At 37.2% G+C, this 21,373-nt stretch overlaps 1 protein-coding gene across 4 annotated transcripts in view; it reads left to right on the top strand.

Annotated features, from left to right (window-relative positions):
- Positions 1–12,141, top strand: part of ZNF420 (zinc finger protein 420) — a 48,426-nt gene extending 36,285 nt beyond the window's left edge. For all 4 annotated transcript variants that reach the window (XM_059382872.1, XM_059382870.1, XM_059382874.1 and 1 more), the window contains one exon: positions 8,940–12,141. In XM_059382872.1, the coding sequence (XP_059238855.1) occupies positions 9,017–10,870 (1,854 nt within the window). In that variant the 5' untranslated portion in view covers positions 8,940–9,016 and the 3' untranslated portion in view covers positions 10,871–12,141. The remainder of the gene's footprint in view (positions 1–8,939) is intronic.
- Positions 12,142–21,373: the final 9,232 nt, after the last annotated feature.

The raw sequence follows: 21,373 nt of genomic DNA, 5'->3' as shown, positions 1-21,373 counted from the left end.
TGTGAAAATCAGTAGTAACCTCTTTATTGTTAAAGCCTTTGTTAAATTAAAAGTTACCATTTACCTCCTCTCTCAACATTTGACAAAACTGATTATTCCTATTTATTTTTTTTAAGATTTTATTTATTTGTCAGAGAGAGAGAGAGAGAGTGAGCGTGAGCACAGGCAGACAGAATGGCAGGCAGAGGCAGAGGGAGAAGCAGGCTCCTTGCCGAGCAAGGAGCCCGATGTGGGACTCCATCCCAGGACGCTGGGATCATGACCTGAGCCGAAGGCAGCTGCTTAACCAACTGAGCCACCCAGGCATCCCTGATTATTCCTATTTAAAACACTTTCTTCACTTCGTCTCTGGGATTCCATATTCTCCTAATCTTTTTCTTTCCTCATTGGCTACTCCTTTTTAGTCTTCTTTTCTGGTTACTTCTCATCTGCCTGACCTCTAAATGTTCAAGTGTCCCAGTCTCAATCCTCAAACTTCTTTTTCTTTTCTTCCCTTCTCTTTCCATTTTCTTCTATATCCAAAGACTCTTCTTGGGTGATCTTATCAAATTCCATAGCTTTAAATGTCATCTAGTTATTGATAATTCTCAAATTTATTTATCTAATCTAAATATCTCCCCAGAACCCCATACTTCTACATATACCTTCCTACTCAACATCTTCTTTACAATGTCTAATAGTTCAAAACCAAACTCTTGATACTCTCTCTCAAACCTGCCTCTACTACAATGAGAAGTTCTCAGTAAATGGCATTTCTACTGTTCTGGATGCCCAGGCAAAACACTTAGAATTTTCTTTGACTTCTCTCATAGTACATGCCCAGTTGATCATCAAATCCTCGTCATCACATCTTCAAAATATATCCAGAATCCAATGACATCTCACTTTCTCCACACCTGCCTCCAGAATCATCTGGTCCAAGCCATGTGGATTATTGCTATAACCTCCTAGCTTCTATCCACCCAGCGTCTATACTTTCCCATTGACTAACTGTTGCTTTTAAAGGTTTTTTAAAATTTATTTATTTTAGTGATAGAACATGAGAGAAAAGGAGAGTGGGAGGGGAGAGGTAGAGAGAGATAATCCCCAAACATACTACCTAGCACAAGTGGAGCCCGAATTGGGGCTTGCTTTATTACTAATCTGACATATTGTCAGTCCAGGGCCTTATCTCAGATTTTTTTATTTAAGACCATTAAGTTTCATATGCAGGTGATTGAGGACAGCAGATGTCCCAAGGGTAGCTGTGGCTTCAAAGTATATTTACCTGTCTAGTTTCTGGTTCTTCATTGTGCTTTGCATTCTTTTGGGAGGCTGTTTCTCATGTTTTATTCAGTGTTTATTGGTGTTCTTCAGGAAATATGATGCACCATTTACTGTTATAGTCCTAATATACAGCAGTCCCATTACACCCACAAATTTCCTCATGCTGGGGGCACCTGGGTGGCTCAGTTGGTTAAGTGTCCAACTAAGCAAAACAAAAACATGAACCAAAAGCTCAGGTCATGATCTAGGGTAATGAGATTAAGCCCTCTCTGGGACTGTGTGCTCAGTGTAGAGTCTAGTTAAGATTGTCTGCCTCTCCTTTTCCCTCTGCCTCTCCCCTTGCTTGTGCTCTCTAAAATAAATAAATAAATAATTTTTTCCCCCTCGTGCTGTCCCAGTGACCTATTTTCTATCCCTACAATTCTGCCTTTTCTAGAATATTATATAAATGGAATAAAAATATCTAGCCTTTCTGGTCTGGCCTTTTTCACTTAGTAAAATATATTTGAGATTTATCCACAATATTCCATGTATCTGTACTTACTGTTTATTCCTGAATAGTGTTCCATTGTGGGGAAATGCCGAAGTTTGTTGATTCATTTCACTTTTGAGGGACATCTGGGTTTCCATTTTCTTATTTGCATATAATTGACACAAATGTTGCATTAGTTTCAGGTGTACAACATACTAATATGACAACTTTATACATTATGCTATATTCACAAGTGGAACTACCATTTGTCCTGATGCATCACTGTTACAGTATCATTAACTGTATTCCTTATGTTGTGCTTTTTAGTCACATGACATTCATTCCATTAACAGGAAGCCTGTATCTTTCATTCAGCTTCATCCACTTTGCCCAACCCTCCATGTCCCTCACCTCTGCAACCATCAGTCTGTTCTCTTTATATGTAGGTCTGATCTGCTTTTTGTTTGTTTATTAATTTTTTGTAGATTCCACTTACTGAAATCATATGGTTTTATTTTTAAGATTTGATTTATTTGAGAGAGAAAGAGAGAGAGAGCGCGGGAAAGGGAGGATCAGAGGGAGAAGCAGACTCCCTACTGAGCAGGGGGCCCAGCATGGGACTTGATCATGGGACTCCAGCATCTTGAGCTAAAGGCAGTCACTTAACCAACCGAGCCACCCAGGCACCCCTGAAATCATGTTGTTTGTCTTCCTCACTCTGACGTATCTCACTTAGTATAGTAATCCCTAGGTCCATTGAGGTTGTTGCAAATGCCACAGTCACATCCCTTTGGTTGTATGATATTCCATTACATATATATATGACATCTTCCTTATCCATTCATCTGTTGTTGGGCACTGGGTTGCTTTCATATCTTGGCTGTTGTAAATAGTGCTGAAATAAACATGGGGTGCATGTATCTTTTCAAATTACTGTTTTCATTTCCTTTGAAATTATTGGTCCGTATGGTATTTCTATTTTAATTATTTAAAAAATTTTTGTTTTAATCAACTGGTGCTCATCTCAGTAAACACACTCCTTAATCCCCATCACCTATTTCATCCAGTAACCCCACCAACTTCCCCTCTGGTAACCATCAGTTTTCTATAGTTATTTCTTGGTTTGTCTGTTTCTCTCCCTTTTTCCCCTTTCCTCATTTGTTTTGTTTCTTAAATCCCACATGAGCGAAATCATATGGTGTTTGTCTTTCCCTGACTTATTTCACGTAGCATTATACTCTCTAGCTCCATCCATGTCATTGCAAAAAGCAAGGTTTCATTCTTTTTCATGGCTGGATAATATTTCTCTCTCTCTCTCTCTCTCTCTCTCTCTATATATATATATATATATATATTTTTATATATTTATATTTATATATCTTTATTCATTCACTTATCAAAGGACATATAGGCTGCTTCCATATCTTGACTATTATAAGCAATGCTGCTATAAACATTGGGATGCATGTATCCCTTTGAGTTAGTGTTTTTGTATTCTTCGGGTAAACACCCAGTGGTGCAATTCCTGGGTCATAAGGTGGTTCTTTTTTTTTTTTAATTTTTTGAGGAACCTCCATACTGTTTTCCACAGTGGCTATACCAGTTTGCATTCTCACCAACAGTGCATGAGAGTTCTTTTTTCTTCTCATCACCAACACCTGTTGTTTCTTGTGTTGTTGATTTTAGCCATTCCAACAAGTGTGTGGTGATATTGTAGTTTTGGTTTGCATTTCCCTAAAGATAAGTGATGATAAGCACCTCTTCCTGTGTCTCTTGGCCATCTGTGTGTTTTTAGAGAAATGTTTGTTCATGTCTTCTGCCCATTTTTTACTTGGATTATTTATTTTTGACTATTAAAGTGTATAGTTCTGTATATATTTTGGATACTAACCTTTTATTGGATATGTCATTTGCAAATACCTTCTTCCATTCCAAAGGTTGCCTTTTAGTTTTGTTGATTGATTCCTTTGCTGTGCAGAAGGTTTGTATTTTGATGAGGTCCCAATAGTTTATTTTTGTTTTTGTTTCTCTTGCCACAGGGGACCCATTTAGAAAAAAGTTGCTATGGCTGATGTTAGAGAAATTACTGCCTGTGCTCTTTTCTAGGATTTTTATGGTTTCAGGTCTCACATTTAGATTTTTAGTACATTTGAATTTATTTTTGTGTATTCACTCTTTTGCATATTGCTGTCCAGTTTTCCCAAAACTCTGTTGAAGAGACTTTTTCCTATTAGATATCCTTTCCTGCTCTGTTAGAGATTCATTGACCATGTAATTATGGGTTGATTTATGGATTTTGTGTTCTTTTATTGTCTGTGTATCTGTTTTGATTACTGTAGCTTTTTAATAGATTTTGAAGTCTGGAATTGTGATGCCTTCAGCTTTGCTTTTCTTTTTCAGGGTTGCTTTGGCTATTTGAGATCTTTTGTGGTTCCATACAAATTTTAGGATTATCTGTTCTAGCTCTGTAAAAAATGCTGTTGGTATTTTGACGGGAATTACATTAAAAGTATAGATTGCTTTGGGTATTATATACTTTTTAACTGTTTATTTTTCCAATCCATGAGGACAGAATGTTTTTCCATTTCTTTGTGTCATCTTCAGTTTCTTTCATCAGTATTTTATACTTTTCAGAGTACAGGCGTTTGACCTCTTTGCTTAGGTTTATTCCTAGATATCTTATTTTTGGTGCGGTTGTAAATGGGATTGTTTCCTTAATTTTTCTTTCTGTTGCTTCATTATTGGTGTATGAAATACAACAGATTTCTATAGATTGATTTTGTGTATTGCATCATTACTGCATTGGTTTATCAGTTCTATCAGTTTTTTTGGTGAAGTCTTTTGGGTTTGTTCTTTTTTAAAGATTTTATTTATTTATTTGACAGACAGAGATCACAAGTAGGCAGAGAGAGGCAGGCAGAGACAGTGGAGGAAGCAGACTCCCTACTGACTGAGAGCCTGATGCAGGGCTTGATCCCAGGACCCTGGGATTATGACCTGAGCCGAAGGCAGAGGTTTTAACCCACTGAGCCACCCAGGCACCCCAGATTTTCTATATATAGTATCATGTCATCTGCAAATAATGAAAGTTTTACTTCTTCCATACTGATTTGGATGCCATTTGTTTCTTTTTGTTGTCTGATTACTGTGGCTAGGACTTTTAGTCTATGTTGAATAAAAGTGGTGAAAGTAGACATCCTTGTCTTGTTCCTGACATTAGGGGAAAGGCTCTTAGTTTTTCTCCATTAAGGATGATGTTAGCTGTAGGTTTTTCATATATGGCCTTTATTAAGTTGATGTATGTTCCCTGTAAACCTACTTTATGAATGGATGTTGTACTTGTCAAATGCTTTTTCTCCATCTATTGAAATGATCATAAGGTTCTTATTCTTTCTCCTCCTGGTGTGATGTATCATGTTGATTGTTTTGCAAAACTGAACTACCCTGGCAACCCAAAAATAAATCCCACATGGTCTTGGTGAATGGTATTTTTAATGTATTGTTGGATTCAGTTTGCTAGTATTTTCTTGAGGGTTTTTGCATCTGTGTTCATAAGATATATTGACTCGAAGTTCTCTTTTTTGTGTGATGTCTTTACCTGATTTTAATATCAGGCCTTATAGAATGAACTTGTAAGTTTTCCTTCCTCTTCTGATTTTGGAATAGTTTGCGAAGAATAGGTATTAACTCTTCTTTTAGTGTTTGGTAGAAATGGCTTGTGAAGCCATTTGGTTCTGGACTTGTTTGTTGGGGATTTTTTGGTTATTGTTTCCAGTTTCAGTTGTGATAGCTTATATGTTTGGTAGGTTATGTGTTAATTTGTATGTTTGTAGGAATTTATCCATTTCTTCTAGGTTGTCTAGTTTGTTAGCGTATAGTTTTTCATAATATTCTGTTAATTTTATATGGTATTTATTGTTATTTCTCCTCTCTCATTTGTAATTGTATTTCTTTGTATTCCTTCTCTCTCTTTTTTTTATAAGTCTGGCCAATTTTGTTGCTCTTTTCCAAGAACCAGCTTTATTGATCTGTTTTATGTGTGTGTGTGTATGTAATTGATCTGTTTTTATATATACTTATATATAATCTCTATGTTATATAGATATATATCTTTTATATAGATATATATTTATATGTACAAATATATTAAATGTGTATTTAAATATATATATATATTTTGTGTAATTCTTTTTTATCTCTTTTATTCAGCTTGATTACTTTCCATTACTCTGTCTTATAGGTTAAGTTGTTCCTCTGCTTCATCCAGCCTGCTGTTCACTCCTCCAAATGTGTTTCTCATTTAATTTCTTGAGCCCTTCCTATTACGTTATTCCTTATCTCTGTTAATGGTCTCACTGGTGTTTTCCACTCTTTTGCCAAGTCTAGTGAGCATCCTTACGATCATTACTTTAAATTCTCCATCAGGCATGTTATATCTGTTTTGTTTAGATCTCTGGCCATGACCTTGTCCTGTTCCTTCATTTAGGACAAATTCCTGTTTTCTCATTTTGTCTAAGTACTCTATTCCTCTTTCTCTGTATTAAAAAAATTCAGGTAATCTCCTTTTCTTGAGGGTAGCGGCCTTATAAAAAAGAGTTTCTTCTGTGTCATGCAGTGTAGTGTCCGTGTTTCCTAGGGCCTGGTGCTTTAGGGAGTTTCTCCAATGTGTGCTATGTGTGTTATGCTGACATGTCCTGGCTGCTTTATCCTTCAGGCTAGTCATCTGCAAAGCCTTTCTTTGTCTGTTATGACCAATGTTTGGTCCCTGGCCTCAGTGGTATGCATTTTAACTAGGTGTGCTCTGGTCTGCTTGTGAAATGAGACCTGTCACCATTGCCACTGGAACTGAGGCCTCACTAAACTCCTAGATAAGGAGACACAGTGTTAGTGGGGGGTTTGATCCAGTATTCTGGGGTAGGGGACCTGCCAAGTGTTACTGGGAAGGGTGGTTCCACTGTAGCCTGGTGGAGCTGGGGCTTGTTGAAAGCAAGTAGAGTAGGTAGTGTTGTTACTGTGTTGGTTCCCACAGGTGGCTCTGTGTTTATGCTGAGGGATGGGGGAGTGAAATGGCACCTGCTAATTCCTTTGTTCCTTGAGGGGTCTCTCTGTGATTGCTGCCTCTTAACTGACCTCTCCACTCTGTGCCCCAGGTACTCTTCAAATCACTATTTCCACACTGTATGCCCGTGGGCTGTTTGACCTGCCTTTTCTCCAAGAGCAGCCCCATGTCCTCCAAGCTCTCTCAGAGCCTCACACACTGACCTTTTAAACTCCGGGCGTTAATCCCCACTGGTTGCATGAACTTTCAAAATTTGGGTTCTTTCACTTTCCAAGCCAATTGCTATGGAGATTCATTTTCCCCGTGTGCTTCCCAGTGTACTAGTCTGTCTCTTACCCTTCTCCATGTCTGCAACTCCCTTCCTACCATAGCAGACTTGATCAGTTTCTCTCCCAAGCTGCATCTCCAGACTTCCTAACTTCTTTGATGTGGCCTCTTACCTACTTTTAGATATGGAGTACACATCTTCAGATCGATTTCTGGGGTACTTAAGATGATTTGATAGTTGTGTAGTTGTATTCATAGAACAGGGTGAGCCACGGGTGGTCCTACTCTGCTGCCATCTTCACCTACTCTATATTTTTATTTTTTTGAGGAACCTCCATATTGTTTTCCACAGTGGTTGCCCAATTTACGTACCCGTCAACAGTACATGAAGGTTCCTTTTCCTCTACATCCTTACCAACACTTGTTATTTCTTGTCCTTTTGTTTTTAGCATCCTAACAGGTGCAAAATGATGATAGCTCATTGTGGCTTTAGTTTGCATTTTCTTGATGACGAGTGATATTGGGCATCTGTTCATGTGTCTGTTGGCCATCTTTATGTCTTAATTGGAAAAAATGTCTGTTCGGGTCTTCTGCCCATTTTTTAATCAGGTTGCTTTTTGGTTCAGAGTTGTATAAGTTATATATATATATATATCAGATATTAACCTCTTTTGGGTATATTATTTGCAAATATCTTCTATTCAATAGGTTGCTTTTTTGTTTTGTTAATGGTTTCCTTTGCTGTGCGAAAGCTATTTCGATGTTATCCCAATAGTTTATTTTTCCTTTTTGTTCCTCTTGTCTTAGGAGACATACCTGAAAAAAAAATATTGCTGTAGACAATGTCAGAGAAATTACTGCGTGTGTTCTCTTCTAGGATTTTTATGGATTCAGATCTCCTATTTAGCCCTTTAATCCATTTTGAGATTGTTTTTACGTATGGTGTTGAAAGACAGTCCATTCTATTGTGTATAGCTGTCCAGTCGTTCCAGCACCATTTGATGAAGAGACTGTCTTTTCCCCATTGTATATTCTTAACGTTCTTTGTCATAGATTAATTGACTATGTAAGTGTAGGTTTGTTTCTGGTGTCTCTATTCTGTTTTATTGTACATGTGTCTGTACCAGTACCTTTCTCTTTGGATTACTACAACTTCATAATCTACCTAGAAACCTAGATATTGTTTAATGAAACTGTATGGGTCAGGTTCTGACATGAAAGGTAAGTAGATATTAGTATAGGTCATGGTAAATAATATCTGAAAAGCACTGATGTAAGCCAGTTATTTCTTTTGGGTATTGGTTTCCTATACCAGATCCTCAGCTTATAACTCCTGCCCCAATAATCCCATGGTGAGGTGAAAATTTTGTAAGTTGAATACACCTACCAAACATCATAGCTTAGCCTATCCTACTTTAAACATGCTCATAACACTTAAAATAGTCTATAGTTCAGCAAAAGTATCTAACTTAAAGATTACTTTATGACAAAGTGTTGAATACCTCATGTAATTTTTTTATACTATACTGAAACTGAAAAGCAGAATGATTGTGTGGGTGCAGAATAGTTGTAAGTATATCACCCATTTAACCTCACAGTCATGTGGCTTCCTGGGAGCTGTAATTTACTGTGACTGGTCAGGATCATGAGAGTATTGTACTGTATATTGATAGCTCAGGAAATTAACAAAATTCATAACTGAAGTACAGTTTCTACTGAATATATGTTGCCTTTATACTATCATAAGAGCAAAAGTTTATAGGTTGAACCATCATAAATTGGTTACCATCTATAGATATTTTCACATATAGTCTTTTCTACTATGGGTTCTCCTGAAATGACAATAGAAATGTTTGATGTTCTCTTATCTTTCAGACTTGCCTTCAAGGAGTGCAAATAAAGACTTATCTCCAAAAAATGACAATTATGAAACAGAACTATCCCAATGGGAAATGAGTGCCAGGCTTGAAAACTGTGATCTTGAGGAGTCCAGTTCCAGAGATTATTTGGAAGTCAGAGGCACATTGGAAAAACAACAAGAAAACCAGGAGGAATATTTCAGGCAAGGGATGATCATATATGAAAAAATGTCCATTTTCAATCAGCATGCTTACTTATCTCAACATACTAGGTGTCATTCTACTGAGAAACCCTATAAATGTAAAGAATGCGGGAAGGCCTTTAGACGAGCCTCACACCTAACTCAACATCATAGTATTCATACTGGTGAAAAACCCTATGAATGTAAGCAATGTGGGAAGGCCTTTAGTCGTGATTCACAGCTCATTCTTCATCAGAGACTTCATACTGGTGAGAAACCCTATGCATGCAAGGAATGTGGGAAGGCCTTTACTCAGAGCTCACAACTTATTTTACATCATAGAATTCATACTGGTGAAAAACCATATAAATGTGAAGAATGTGGGAAAGCCTTTATTCGTAGCTCACAACTTACCCGACATCAAAAAGTCCATACTGGTGAGAAACCTTATGAATGTAAAGAATGTGGGAAGGCCTTTACTCAGAACTCACAACTTACTCTGCACCAGAGACTTCATACTGGTGAGAAACTCTATGAATGTAAAGAATGTAGAAAGGTCTTTACTCAGCTCTCACAACTTATTCTACATAAGAGAATTCACACCGGTGAAAAACCTTATGAATGTAAGGAATGTGGGAAAGCTTTTATCTGTGGCTCACAGCTTTCTCAGCATCAGAAAATTCACAATGGGGAAAAGCCATATGAATGTAAGGAATGTGGAAAGGCCTTTATTCGTGGCTCTTTGCTTATGCAACATCAGAGGATTCATACTGGTGAAAAGCCCTATAAATGTGAAGAATGTGGGAAAGCCTTTATCCGTGGTTCACAACTTACTCAACACCAGAGAATTCATACGAATGAGAAGCCTTATGAATGTAAGGAATGTGGAAAGACCTTTAGTCATGGCTCACAACTTACTCAACATCAGAGAATTCATACTGGTGAGAAACCCTATCAGTGTAAGGAATGTGGAAAGGCTTTTAATCGTGGTTCACTCCTTACTCGACATCAAAGGATTCATACTGGAGAAAAACCCTATGAATGTAAAGAATGTGGGAAAACTTTTAGTCGTGGCTCAGAACTTACTCAGCATGAGAGGATTCACACCGGTGAGAAACCTTATGAATGTAAGGAATGTGGGAAGTCTTTCATTCGTGGCTCACAGCTTACCCAACATCAGAGAATTCATACTGGTGAGAAGCCGTATGAATGTAAAGAGTGTAGAATGGCCTTTACTCAGAGTTCTCATCTTTCTCAACATCAGAGACTTCATACTGGTGAGAAACCCTATGTATGTAATGAATGTGGGAAGGCCTTTGCCCGTGGCTTACTACTTATACAGCATCAGAGAATTCATACAGGGGAGAAACCATATCAGTGTAAGGAATGTGGGAAGGCCTTTATTCGTGGTTCACAACTTACTCAACATCAGCGAATTCACACTGGAGAAAAGCCTTATGAATGCAAGGAATGTGGGAAGGCCTTTAGTCATGGCTCTCAACTTACTTTACATCAGAGAATTCATACTGGTGAGAAGCCCTATGAATGCAAAGAATGCAGGAAAGCATTTACTCAGAGCTCACATCTTTCTCGACATCAGAGAGTTCATACTGGTGAGAAACCCTATCAATGTAAGGAATGTGGGAAGGCCTTTACTCGTGGTTCACAACTAACTCAACATCAGAGAAATCATATCAGTGAGAAATCTTTTGAATATAAGGAATGTGGGATAGATTTCAGTCATAGCTCTCAAGTTTATATATGAGTTACCTGATTCTTTATGATTAAGATAGCCTTCTCTGGTCACTAATCCATTATTATCAAAGAATTCCTAAAATGTGAATATGGGAGCGTATTTGCCTCATAAAGTTCAGCATCAGTGAATTCTAATGGGGGAAAGATACTGTTAATGTAATCTATGTAGAAAAACTTATCATTACTGGAAACCTATTAAACTTTAGCTTATAATAATAGAGAATAATTCTGTTAATATAGTAAATATATTGAGGCCTCTGGCTGTAGAATATGTCTTTTCCAACAATATTTTGACTCTACCAGCTACTTTCCTTCATGACATTTATAATTAACCTCTGCTTTGGCTTAATCGTTTGTAAGATAGGCCTAATACTTTCCTTGTAAGATTCTTGGAAGTATTATGTGAGACATTTCATGTAAAGTTCTTAGAGCAGTGCCTTGAACATAGTATACCACAAGTATTAGCTATCATTATTAATAGTATGATTTTAGAGAATTTGCATGAGAAGAGGACACTTAGGGGTATAATGAATATTGAGAAATCTTTCATTAATATTTGACCCTGTTTGAGTGGGGGCCACTGTATGCTGTAATGAACATGAGAAAGCTTTCATTCACATCTTCTTCCATATGCTAGAAGAGGAAATTCATACTGTTGGGTGTTGCGGGGAGACAAAAATTTGTAGATTTAATCAGTGGATTGTTGAAGAGAGGTAAAGTGAATTGTAACAAGGTTCAAAAATTCATATGTCCTATCATTTTTACCATAATTAAAGAATATTATTTAAGAAATGAAAAATAATGGCTAGCCAAAATAAAATTTTCTACTAGGGAATTTCTAAAAACTTGAATGTACAGCTTTTTAATTAAACTAAAAATAAACTGATATTACTATTTTGCAGTGAAACATGACGTTCTGTCACAGACTGCTACTTCCCTACCCAATATCCATTTTTCCTTTAGAATTCTTGGCTGAAAAATGATCTCAGCCTCTTTTGCAGCTCAGCAAGATGGAAGTGGTATTTGTACATGTAGGACATTTAAGAATACCTTTCTCTCTCTGCATTTCTTTGTTTCCCTGCCTACAATGTGAACATTTAGTTTACAGCTCTGGTGATTTTATGGAGAATTTGAAAATGATTATCTGGGTACTAAGGATGATGGAGCAGAAATACAGAATGAGTCTACACCTGTACTGATCTTTTGGAACAGTTGTACCAATTCTGGTCTGTCTGCCTCCTGTATTTCTTTATATAAAATTCAAATAAACTTATTTGTTGATGTTGTTGTTATTCTGTCATTGACACTAAAATGTGAATTTTGTACCCAGAAGTCGAGTGCTATGGGTAAAGGAAATCTTAAATATGGCATTGACTTTGTGCCATCATGAATGAGAATTAACCTACTTCAGGCCAGAAAACTAAAGATTTTTGCTTTTATAGACAGGACATTTGGTCTGACTCTCTTCCAGTCTATCTTACAAGGCAGATCCTTCACCAGTTAAAGCTATAATTTTAGTAGAAATGATAGGAGTCATTCAGAATGTGTGTTGGGTGTTTCTTGCTGCTTTTGGTAATGTCCCATGAAAGATAAATTTGGTATAGACTTAGTTGCAGAGGCCACTAGCAGAGATTGAAAGCGATATTGCTTTGTTAAGAGATGTCATCTCTCCCTACAGGCATCCAATCCTGGTTGACAGTAAATTCATATATTGCTGTATCCCAGCTACTGTTTTTAGGTGTTTGGGATATATCAATGAGCAACTCTAGCAGGTGGAGATAGAATAGTTATAGAAAAATTACAGAGTATATTAGAACATTAGTGTTATGGAGGAAAGGTCATTCAGAAGTAGTTCAGAGGAATATGAAAGTTTATGAAATGGACCATAGATAAGAAATGATTTCAGTCGAGATTGGAAGACGTGAAAGAGAAAGTGGTTATCTAAGGGAAGAGTACTGCAAACAGGAGGAAGCTAAGAACAAAGGTCCTACAATGGGATGATGTTAGTATACTTGAGGAACATCAAAGAAGCTATTGTAGAGGTCTGTGCAAGGGGGTGATTAATAGAGGAGGATAGAGAGATAACAGGGCCACATCTTATAAGTCCTTGTCAGTCACTGTAAGCATTTTGTAATTTTTTCTGGTAGAAGAGGCAGCCACGGGAATGTTTCAGCAAAGGATGTGATTTGACAAGCTGCCATTGTGTTGTTTAAATTAAAAAAAAAAAAAAAAAAAAGTGAAGTGGGCAAGAGGCCGTGGCCCCTTAATTCAGATGAAAGATATTAGCTTACATCATAATGGTAACAATGGTGAGAAGTGGCTGGACTCTAGATATAGGGTAAATGTGAGCAAGCAAGATTTGTTTAAGGGTTAGATATCAGATGAGAGAGAAAGGTTTCTGGGGTGACTTTGCCTCACAGATTTTGGCTTCAAACAACTGGAAAGATGGTATTCCCATCAGCTGAGATGGGAAAAGCTGCAATTCCTTCAGGTTTGTTGGGGATATTGGGGAGTTCAGTTTTGAAAATGTTGAGTTGAAATATTTTTTAGACAAAATGATAATATTGATTAGGCATTTGGATGTTTTAGCATGTACTGTTCTGGAGATTATATTAATTTGGTAAGTATTGCCTATACTTATATAAAACCATGAGGCAGAATAAGATCATTAAAGATGGGTATAGATAGAGAAAAGACTGATCCACAGTGCCTTCTAACATTAAGAATTCAAGGATAAAAGGACAGACTAGCAAAGAATGCTAAGAAGGGTGGGTGGGATAGAAGGAAAAATAGAATAGTGTGGCATTACAGAAGCTACATGAAAGTGAGTCAAAGGAAGACGATCAATGGTTGTAGATACCATTAGCAGACAACATAATATTAGATGAGACTTGACTTGAACTTATTCATATTATTGTTGATCTTGAGAAGAGTAGGGGTATTTTTGATTGTTTTGGAGTGGTTGAGTTAAGAACCTGTTGAAAAATAGAAATTGGGGACAATGAGTATAGACACAACTGCTTGGAGGTGTTTGCAGCAAAAAAAAAAAAAAAAAAAAAAGTAGCAACAGGAATTAGAGTTTCTCCAGGATGGGAGAAGTAATAGCAATTCTGTATGCTGTTTGGAATAATTGGATGGGGGGAATAATTCATAACAAAGTAGAATTACTGGAGCAATGGCTTTATGTCAGTGAGGGGATAAGATTTAACAGATGGAGGGATCATTTGGGGTAATATCCTGGAAAGTTTATTCCTGACAATAGTATGGCCAAATATGGGGTGCTGGGAAGTAAGTAGATGAGATGGGAGAAGTCTTGGAAAATGTTCTAATGCCTTCAATGATTTCATGAGCATTAAACAAGGTTAGCTGAAAATATGGGGGGGGGGGGAGAAGTTTGGGGTCCAAGAGAAAAGAGATATGAAAGTCACCAAAGTGAGGTATTTAATGTGAAATATGATTGCCTGGCAACATTAAAGGGATAGAAAAATGAAAGCACAAGGGGCCAGTAAGCAAAAGAAATCAAGCTTAAAACTGTATTCACACAGGATCTTTGTATTGTAGTTAAACAAATTAGCGAATACTTGAAAGCCTAATAAGTTTCTTTTTTTAAAAGATTTTATTTATTTGACAGAGAGAGGTCACAAGTAGGCAGAGAGGCAGGCAAGAGAGGGGGAAGCAAGCTCTCTGCTGAGCAGAGAACCCCAATGTGGGGCTTGATCCCAGGACTCTGGGATCATGACCTGAGCTGAAGGCAGAGGCTTTAACCCACTGAGCCACACAGGCACCCCAAAAGCCTCTTGAGTTTTTGAGGGATATGTACTACTGTTAATGAAACCCAATCCTAGCCTGCAACAGTGTATGATTCAAATCCCCCAAACAATTCCCAGACTTTGGAACAGATCCATCAGCAATTTATGTAGTTTTCCCAATGATATGTATGAAACTATATATTTCTAGCTATACAGGCTACTAGCAGAGATTGAAAGTGACATATGTGTGTGTATGTATATATATATCTAGATATCGATATTGATATCTAGATATCTATAGATAGATATATACATACACACAGAGCTATATATATGAGCTATATATATACACATATATATATATTTATAGCTCAATGTAGTTTTGCTTTTTTCATTTGCTTTTTAAGAATATATAAATTGTATGTTTTATAAAAACCTGCCTTGTTTTTTTGCTTCCATATTTTGGCAATCGTTCCAGTTGCTGTTGCCACGTAACAACCACTCCAAACTTGGCTTGAGATACAGTAATAATTTATTTAGCTCACACATATGTAAAAACTTGGACAGGGCTTGGCAACAACAGCTCATCTCTGATTGACGTAGCCTTAGATGGGGTGGCTTGAAAGTTTGCTGGCTGAAGGCTGGGATCATCTGAAGATTCACGTGCTCACATGTCAGGCACTTGATTCTGGCTATCAACTGGACCTTAGGTTGGTCAGCCAGAATACCTACATATGATATCTCTATGAGGCCACTAAGCATAGTGTCTTGAGTTTCAAGAGTTTTCCCTATAAAACAAGGTGAAAGTGCATGTAATTTTTATGATCTAGCCTCATAAATCACATAACATCACTTGTGTCATACTCTATTGGTTGAGGCAGTTAAAGCTCTATGAAATAATTGTCACATTTTAAGAAGAGCCTGTAGGATAGGATATATTGTGGCCTGTTTGGAAAATGTGGTGTACCATAAAGATCTTCCATAGCTAGCCTGAGAAGTTGCATAATTTCACTTCTGCCATTCTCTGTTTAAGGCAGCTACATTTTGATAGGAGAGTGTCCTGTTGTAAGCAGAGCATATGAGGTAGGATATAGTTGAGTGAGTGGTCCTTTTTGGAAAATATATTCTGTCCCAGAGGTCCTCTCCTACATGAAATTACCTCATTTTTATGGTGGCATGTTGTTATACCTATATATTCTTTTAATGATATACCATAATTTGGGCAGACTGCCAAAATTTTCAGGTTTTTTTCCCCGGTGTGCTTGGCTCCTCTGCTAAGTACCAAATTTTCCATTCTCTCTTGCCAGTTTTAGCCCTGTGACTAAGTGAAAGGTTATCAGAAGTGATTCATAATTTCCTTCTCATTTGCTCAAAACTTTCCATAAGAACAGGCCGCTTGGGTGGCTTAGTCAGTTAAACATCCGACTCTTTATTTCATCTTGGGTAATGACCTCAGAGTCGAGAGATCAAGCCCTGGTTGAGGCCCATGCTCAGTAGAGTCTGCTTGAGACTCTCTCCTTCTCCCTTTGTCCACCCCCCTCAAATAAATAAATCTTCCAAAATTTTTCCATAAGAGTATAGAAATAACTCCCAATTCATTATTAATTACAGTTAGTATAAACATTTAATGTGGCCATTAAGGATATTTTACTTCCAGTTCTGGACCAAGATGGAGTATACAGAAACATGAAGCTATTGTAAAAGAGTAACTATAAGATATAAAGAATTCTGAAGAGTACCCAAAGACTGAAGGAGAGTATCCAGGGAAGGATAAATTTTGAAGATGGGCCCCATCTCTAAGTCTGGGGTTCAGATTTCATTATAGAAGGTGTGGTTTCAGCTCCACTGAATGGTGGGGAATTTTGGTGGGGTGCCAGGGCTAGAGCTAATCTATACTTGTTCAGCAAGCAGGAAAAAAACCTTTGGGACACAAATGAGTTGCGATATTAACAGTAGGGGACTTTAACACAGCACTTAGATCAATGGATAGATTATCCAGCCCTCTTACACCATTGGTGGGAATGCAAGTTGGTGCAACCACTTTGGAAAACAGTGTGGAGATTCCTTAAGAAATTAAAAATAGGGAAACCTGGATGGCTCACTGGGTTAAACCTCTGTCTTTGGCTCAGGTCATGATCTCAGGGCCCTGGGATCAAGCCCCACATCAGGCTCTCTGCTTCCCCCTCTCCCTCTGCCTGCTGTTCTGCCTACTTGTGATCTCTCTCCGTCAAATGAATAAATAAAATCTTAAAAAAATTTAAAAATATTGCTACCCTATGACCCTGCAATTGTACTACTGGGTATTTACCCCAAAGATATAGATATAGTGAAAAGAAGGGTCATCTGCACCCCAATGTTCATAGCAGCAATGGCCACAATTGCCACTGTGGAAAGAGACAAGATGCCCTTCAATAGACAAATGGATAAAGAAGATATGGTCCATATATACAATGGAATATTACACAGCCATCAGAAAGGATGAATACCCAACTTTTGTATCAACATGAACAGGACTGGAGGAGATTATGCTGAGTGAAATAAGTCAAGCAGAGAAAGTCAATTATCATATGGTTTCACTTACTTGTGGAGCATAAGGAATAACATGGAGGACATTAGGAGAAGAAAAGGAAAAGTGAATTGCGGTAAATCAGAGGGGGAGACGAAGCATGAGAGACTGTGGACTCTGAGAAACAAACAGGGTTTTGGAGGCAGGGGTGGGGGATGGGTGAGCCTGGTGGTGGGTATTAAGGAGGGCATGTATTGTATGGATCACTGGGTGTGGTACATAAACAATGAATCTTGGAACACTGAAAAAGAAAGAAAGATGCTTTTTAAAAGGGTAAAAAGAAAAATCAACAAAGGAAACTGACTTTGAAAGACGTATTGGACCAAATGGAGCTACGGATATATTCAGAACATTCCATCCTAAAATAGAATACACATTCTTTTTAAGTACATAAGGGAATAGATCACATATTAAGCCATAAAACAAGTCTCAACAAGTGAGAAAACACTGAGTTCATACCATGCATCTTTTCTGGGCACACCACTGTGAAACTAGAAGTTAACCACAAGAAGAAAATCTGGAAAGAGCACAAATATATGAAGATAAAAAACATGCTACTAAACAATGAGTGGATCAACCAAGAAATTAAAGAGGAAATAAAAAAAAATACATGGAGACAAGTGAAAATGAAAACATAATAGCCCCAAATCTTTCAGATGCAGCAAAAGCTATTCTAAGAGGGAAGGGTATAGCAATACAGGCCTACGTCAAGAAGGAAGAAAAATCTCAACCTAATCTTACACCTAAAGGAACTAGAAAAAGAACAAACAGAACCCCACACCAGTAGACAGAAGGAAATAATAAAGATTAGAGCAGAAATAAATAGAAACTAAAACAGAAATCAATAAAACCAGGGCCTCAAACTAAACCAATCCCTCCCATTGGTACATACCTTAGATCACAGCCCATAGCTTCACAAGTTCTTGATAGGACTTCCCCAAATGGCCCTTGTAATAAACAGTTACCCCTGCTTCCCAGAGCCTTCCCCTTGTGTGGCCCTTCTATAAGTCCCCCATGAAGCTTATATAAACCCCACTCTTTTTTATTTGAATTAAGCAGTCTGGCCCTAGCATTAGAACCCTACAACACTACCTACAGACCCTAATGAAAGCATGTACCCTAGGTTCTGCTGCACTTTCTGTGTGCATTCTGCCTGGACCTACCTGTGTGGCCCCTGGAGGCATGCTGTGTACTTCCTCCTGGACCTGTGAGTAATAAACTATATTTCAATTTCTTTTTGGCCTTTTTTGGAACCCCAGTTCACCATCCAACATTGTGGTGCTCTACTTTATAAATACTAATTTAACAAAATTAAAACAGAGATATCCTAGTAGCAACTCCCTCAGGTTTTGTTTAGCTGGAGTATCTTAATTTCTCTTTCATTTTGAGGTTAGTTGTGCCAGATATAGAACATCTGTCAGGGTTTGGTTTTTTTTTCTCTTTTGGAATGTTAAATATATAAGCTGATTTTCTTCTGACTTACATGGTTTCTGATGAGTAATCAGCTGTTAACTTTATTGAAGCACCTTTGTATGTAGCAAATTGATTGCCTCCTGCTTTCAAGAACCTTTGTCTTTGCTTGTCAATAATTTAATTGTAACACTTCTGAGTGTTGATCCCTTTGAGTTTATCATGCTTGCAGTTAATTGAGGGTCATGAAAATGTGTATTTCTTGTCTTCAGGTTTGGGAAGATTTAGGCAGTCATTTCTTCAAATATTTTTTCTGCCTCCTTCCTACTTCTGGGCTCCTATTATGTATATATTGATGTGCTTGATGGTGTCAGATAGCTTTTTCAGGCCCTCTTTTTTCTTTCTGTTTCTAGTCTTCAGACTAGATAATTTCAATTGCCTTATCTTTTAAAAAAAAAAGATTTTATTTATTTATTTGACACAGAGAGATCACAAGTAGGCAGAGAGTCAGGCAGAGAGAGAGAGGGAGAAGTAGGCTCCCTGCCGAGCAGAGAGCCTGATGCGGGGTTCGATTCCAGGACCCTGAGATCATGACCTGAGCCGAAGGCAGAGGCTCAACCCATTGAGCCACCCAGGCGCCCCTCCATTGCCTTATCTTTAAATTCACTAAGTTTTCTACCTCATCAGGTCTACCAATTGGACTCATCTAGTGAATTTTTCATTTCAGCTATTGTACTTTTCAGGTCCAGAATCTCTTTTGGGTTCCTTTTTATAGTTTCTATCTTCTAATTAACATTCATTTTTGTTCATTTATTATATTCTTTTTTAAAAAGATTTTATTTATTTATTTGACAGACAGAGATCACAAGTAGGCAGAGAGGTAGGCAGAGAGAGAGGAAGGGAAGCAGGCTCCCTGCTGAGCTGAGAGCCCGATGCAGGGCTTGATCCCAGGACCCTGAGGTCATGATCTGTGCTGAAGGCAGAGGCTTAACCCACTGAGCCACCCAGGCGCCCCTCATTTATTATTATATTCTTGATTTTTTGTCCAGTGTTTTACTTAGCTCATTTAGCATATTTTGGATAGCTGGTTTAATATATTTGACTAGTGATTTCAATATCTGCATTTCCTCAGTGATAGACATACTTTCCTATTTTTTAATGCTTTTCAATTTGTTGCTGAGATGTAGACATTTTGAGTAGTATAATGTTGTAAGTTTGGAAATCAGATTATTTCCCTCCTTGGGGATTGCTGATTTTTGTTGGTTGAGGACTGCAGCCATCCATTTATTTAGTGACTTCTCCAGACTATTTTTGCGAAGTTTGTATTCCATGTTGTGTGTCATCACTGATGTTTTTGTTACATAATCTCTGAGGTCAGGCAGAGATATTGATTAAAACTTCAAGAAAATATAACAATTATAATCATATGCACTGTCTTAGCTTGGGCTTCTATAAAATAATACCATAGACTGGGTGTTTTAAGCAACAGAAATGAATTTTTTTTACGATGCTAGATGCTAGAATTTGGAGGTCAGTGTCTCAATATGTCAGTTTCTGGTGAGAAATTTTTTTTTTTTTTTTTTTTTTTTTAGTGAAAGCTCTTTTATCGGATTGTAGATGGCCACTATCTTGCTGTATGCTCACATGATCATTTCTTTGTCCAGGTGCAGAGAAAGAGTGAATAAGCTCTCTGATATCTTTTCTTATAAGAGCACAAATCCTATCATGATGGTTTGTCCCTCATGACTTCCTCTTATCCTAATTATCTTCCAAAGGCCCCATCTCCTTATAGTAGGGCTTAGGGCTTCAACATATAAATTTGGGAGACACACAAATATTCACTCTATAATATGTATCTAAGAACAGACCTGCAGAATATATAAAGCAAAAAAAAATGACATTATTGAATATACAAACAGTTATACAATAGTACCTTGAGCCTTGACTACTCTACTTCCAATAATAAATAATGAGTCACTAAATTCGACACCTGAAACTAATATTACACCTTATTTTAACTGACTGAAATTTAAATAAAAACTTGAAAACAAAACAAAATAATAAAACAATGAAATAGAAGATCAGTAAGGAAACAGAAGACTTGAACACTATATTTAAGTCAACAGACAAAACAGAATCCTCAACCTATTAATAGCAAAACACTGATTTTTGTCTTAAGTCCATGTTGAACAACCTTCAGAATAGAACATGTAATTAGCCACAAAACAAATCTTAATACATTTTAAGAAACTGAAAATACACCACATATCTTTACCAATTACAGTGGAATGAAACCTATGTGGAAATTAAGCAACATACTTTTTTGAAGTATATTAATATGCAATTAGTTCTATTAGTATCAGATGTATAAACATATAGATTCAACAATGCAATACTGTACTCAATGCCCATCACAGTAATGTAGTAACAACATTACTACAATAATATTGGCTATATTCATTATTTTGTACTTTTCATCTCTGTGACTTATTATATAACTGAAAATTTGTACCTTTTAATTCCCTTTATCTATTTAACCCACCCCTACATCCATACCATCCTCCCCTCTAAGCAAATACCAGTGCGTTCTCTGTATTTACGAGTCTCTCTCTTTCTCTCTCTTTTTTTGAAACAACATACTCTTAAGAAATCACTAGATTAAATAAGAAATCCAAAAATGAAATTATAATTTGGGATAAAAGAAAATGAACATGCATAACAAAACTTAGAGGATGTAGTGGGCCCAGTGGAATGAAACTAGAAATCAATAGTAGGAGAAGTAGAAAAT

The sequence above is a fragment of the Mustela nigripes genome, chromosome 17, assembly GCF_022355385.1.
Source record: "Mustela nigripes isolate SB6536 chromosome 17, MUSNIG.SB6536, whole genome shotgun sequence".
NCBI lineage: Eukaryota > Metazoa > Chordata > Mammalia > Carnivora > Mustelidae > Mustela > Mustela nigripes.
This window is presented reverse-complemented; position numbering and strand designations above follow the sequence as displayed.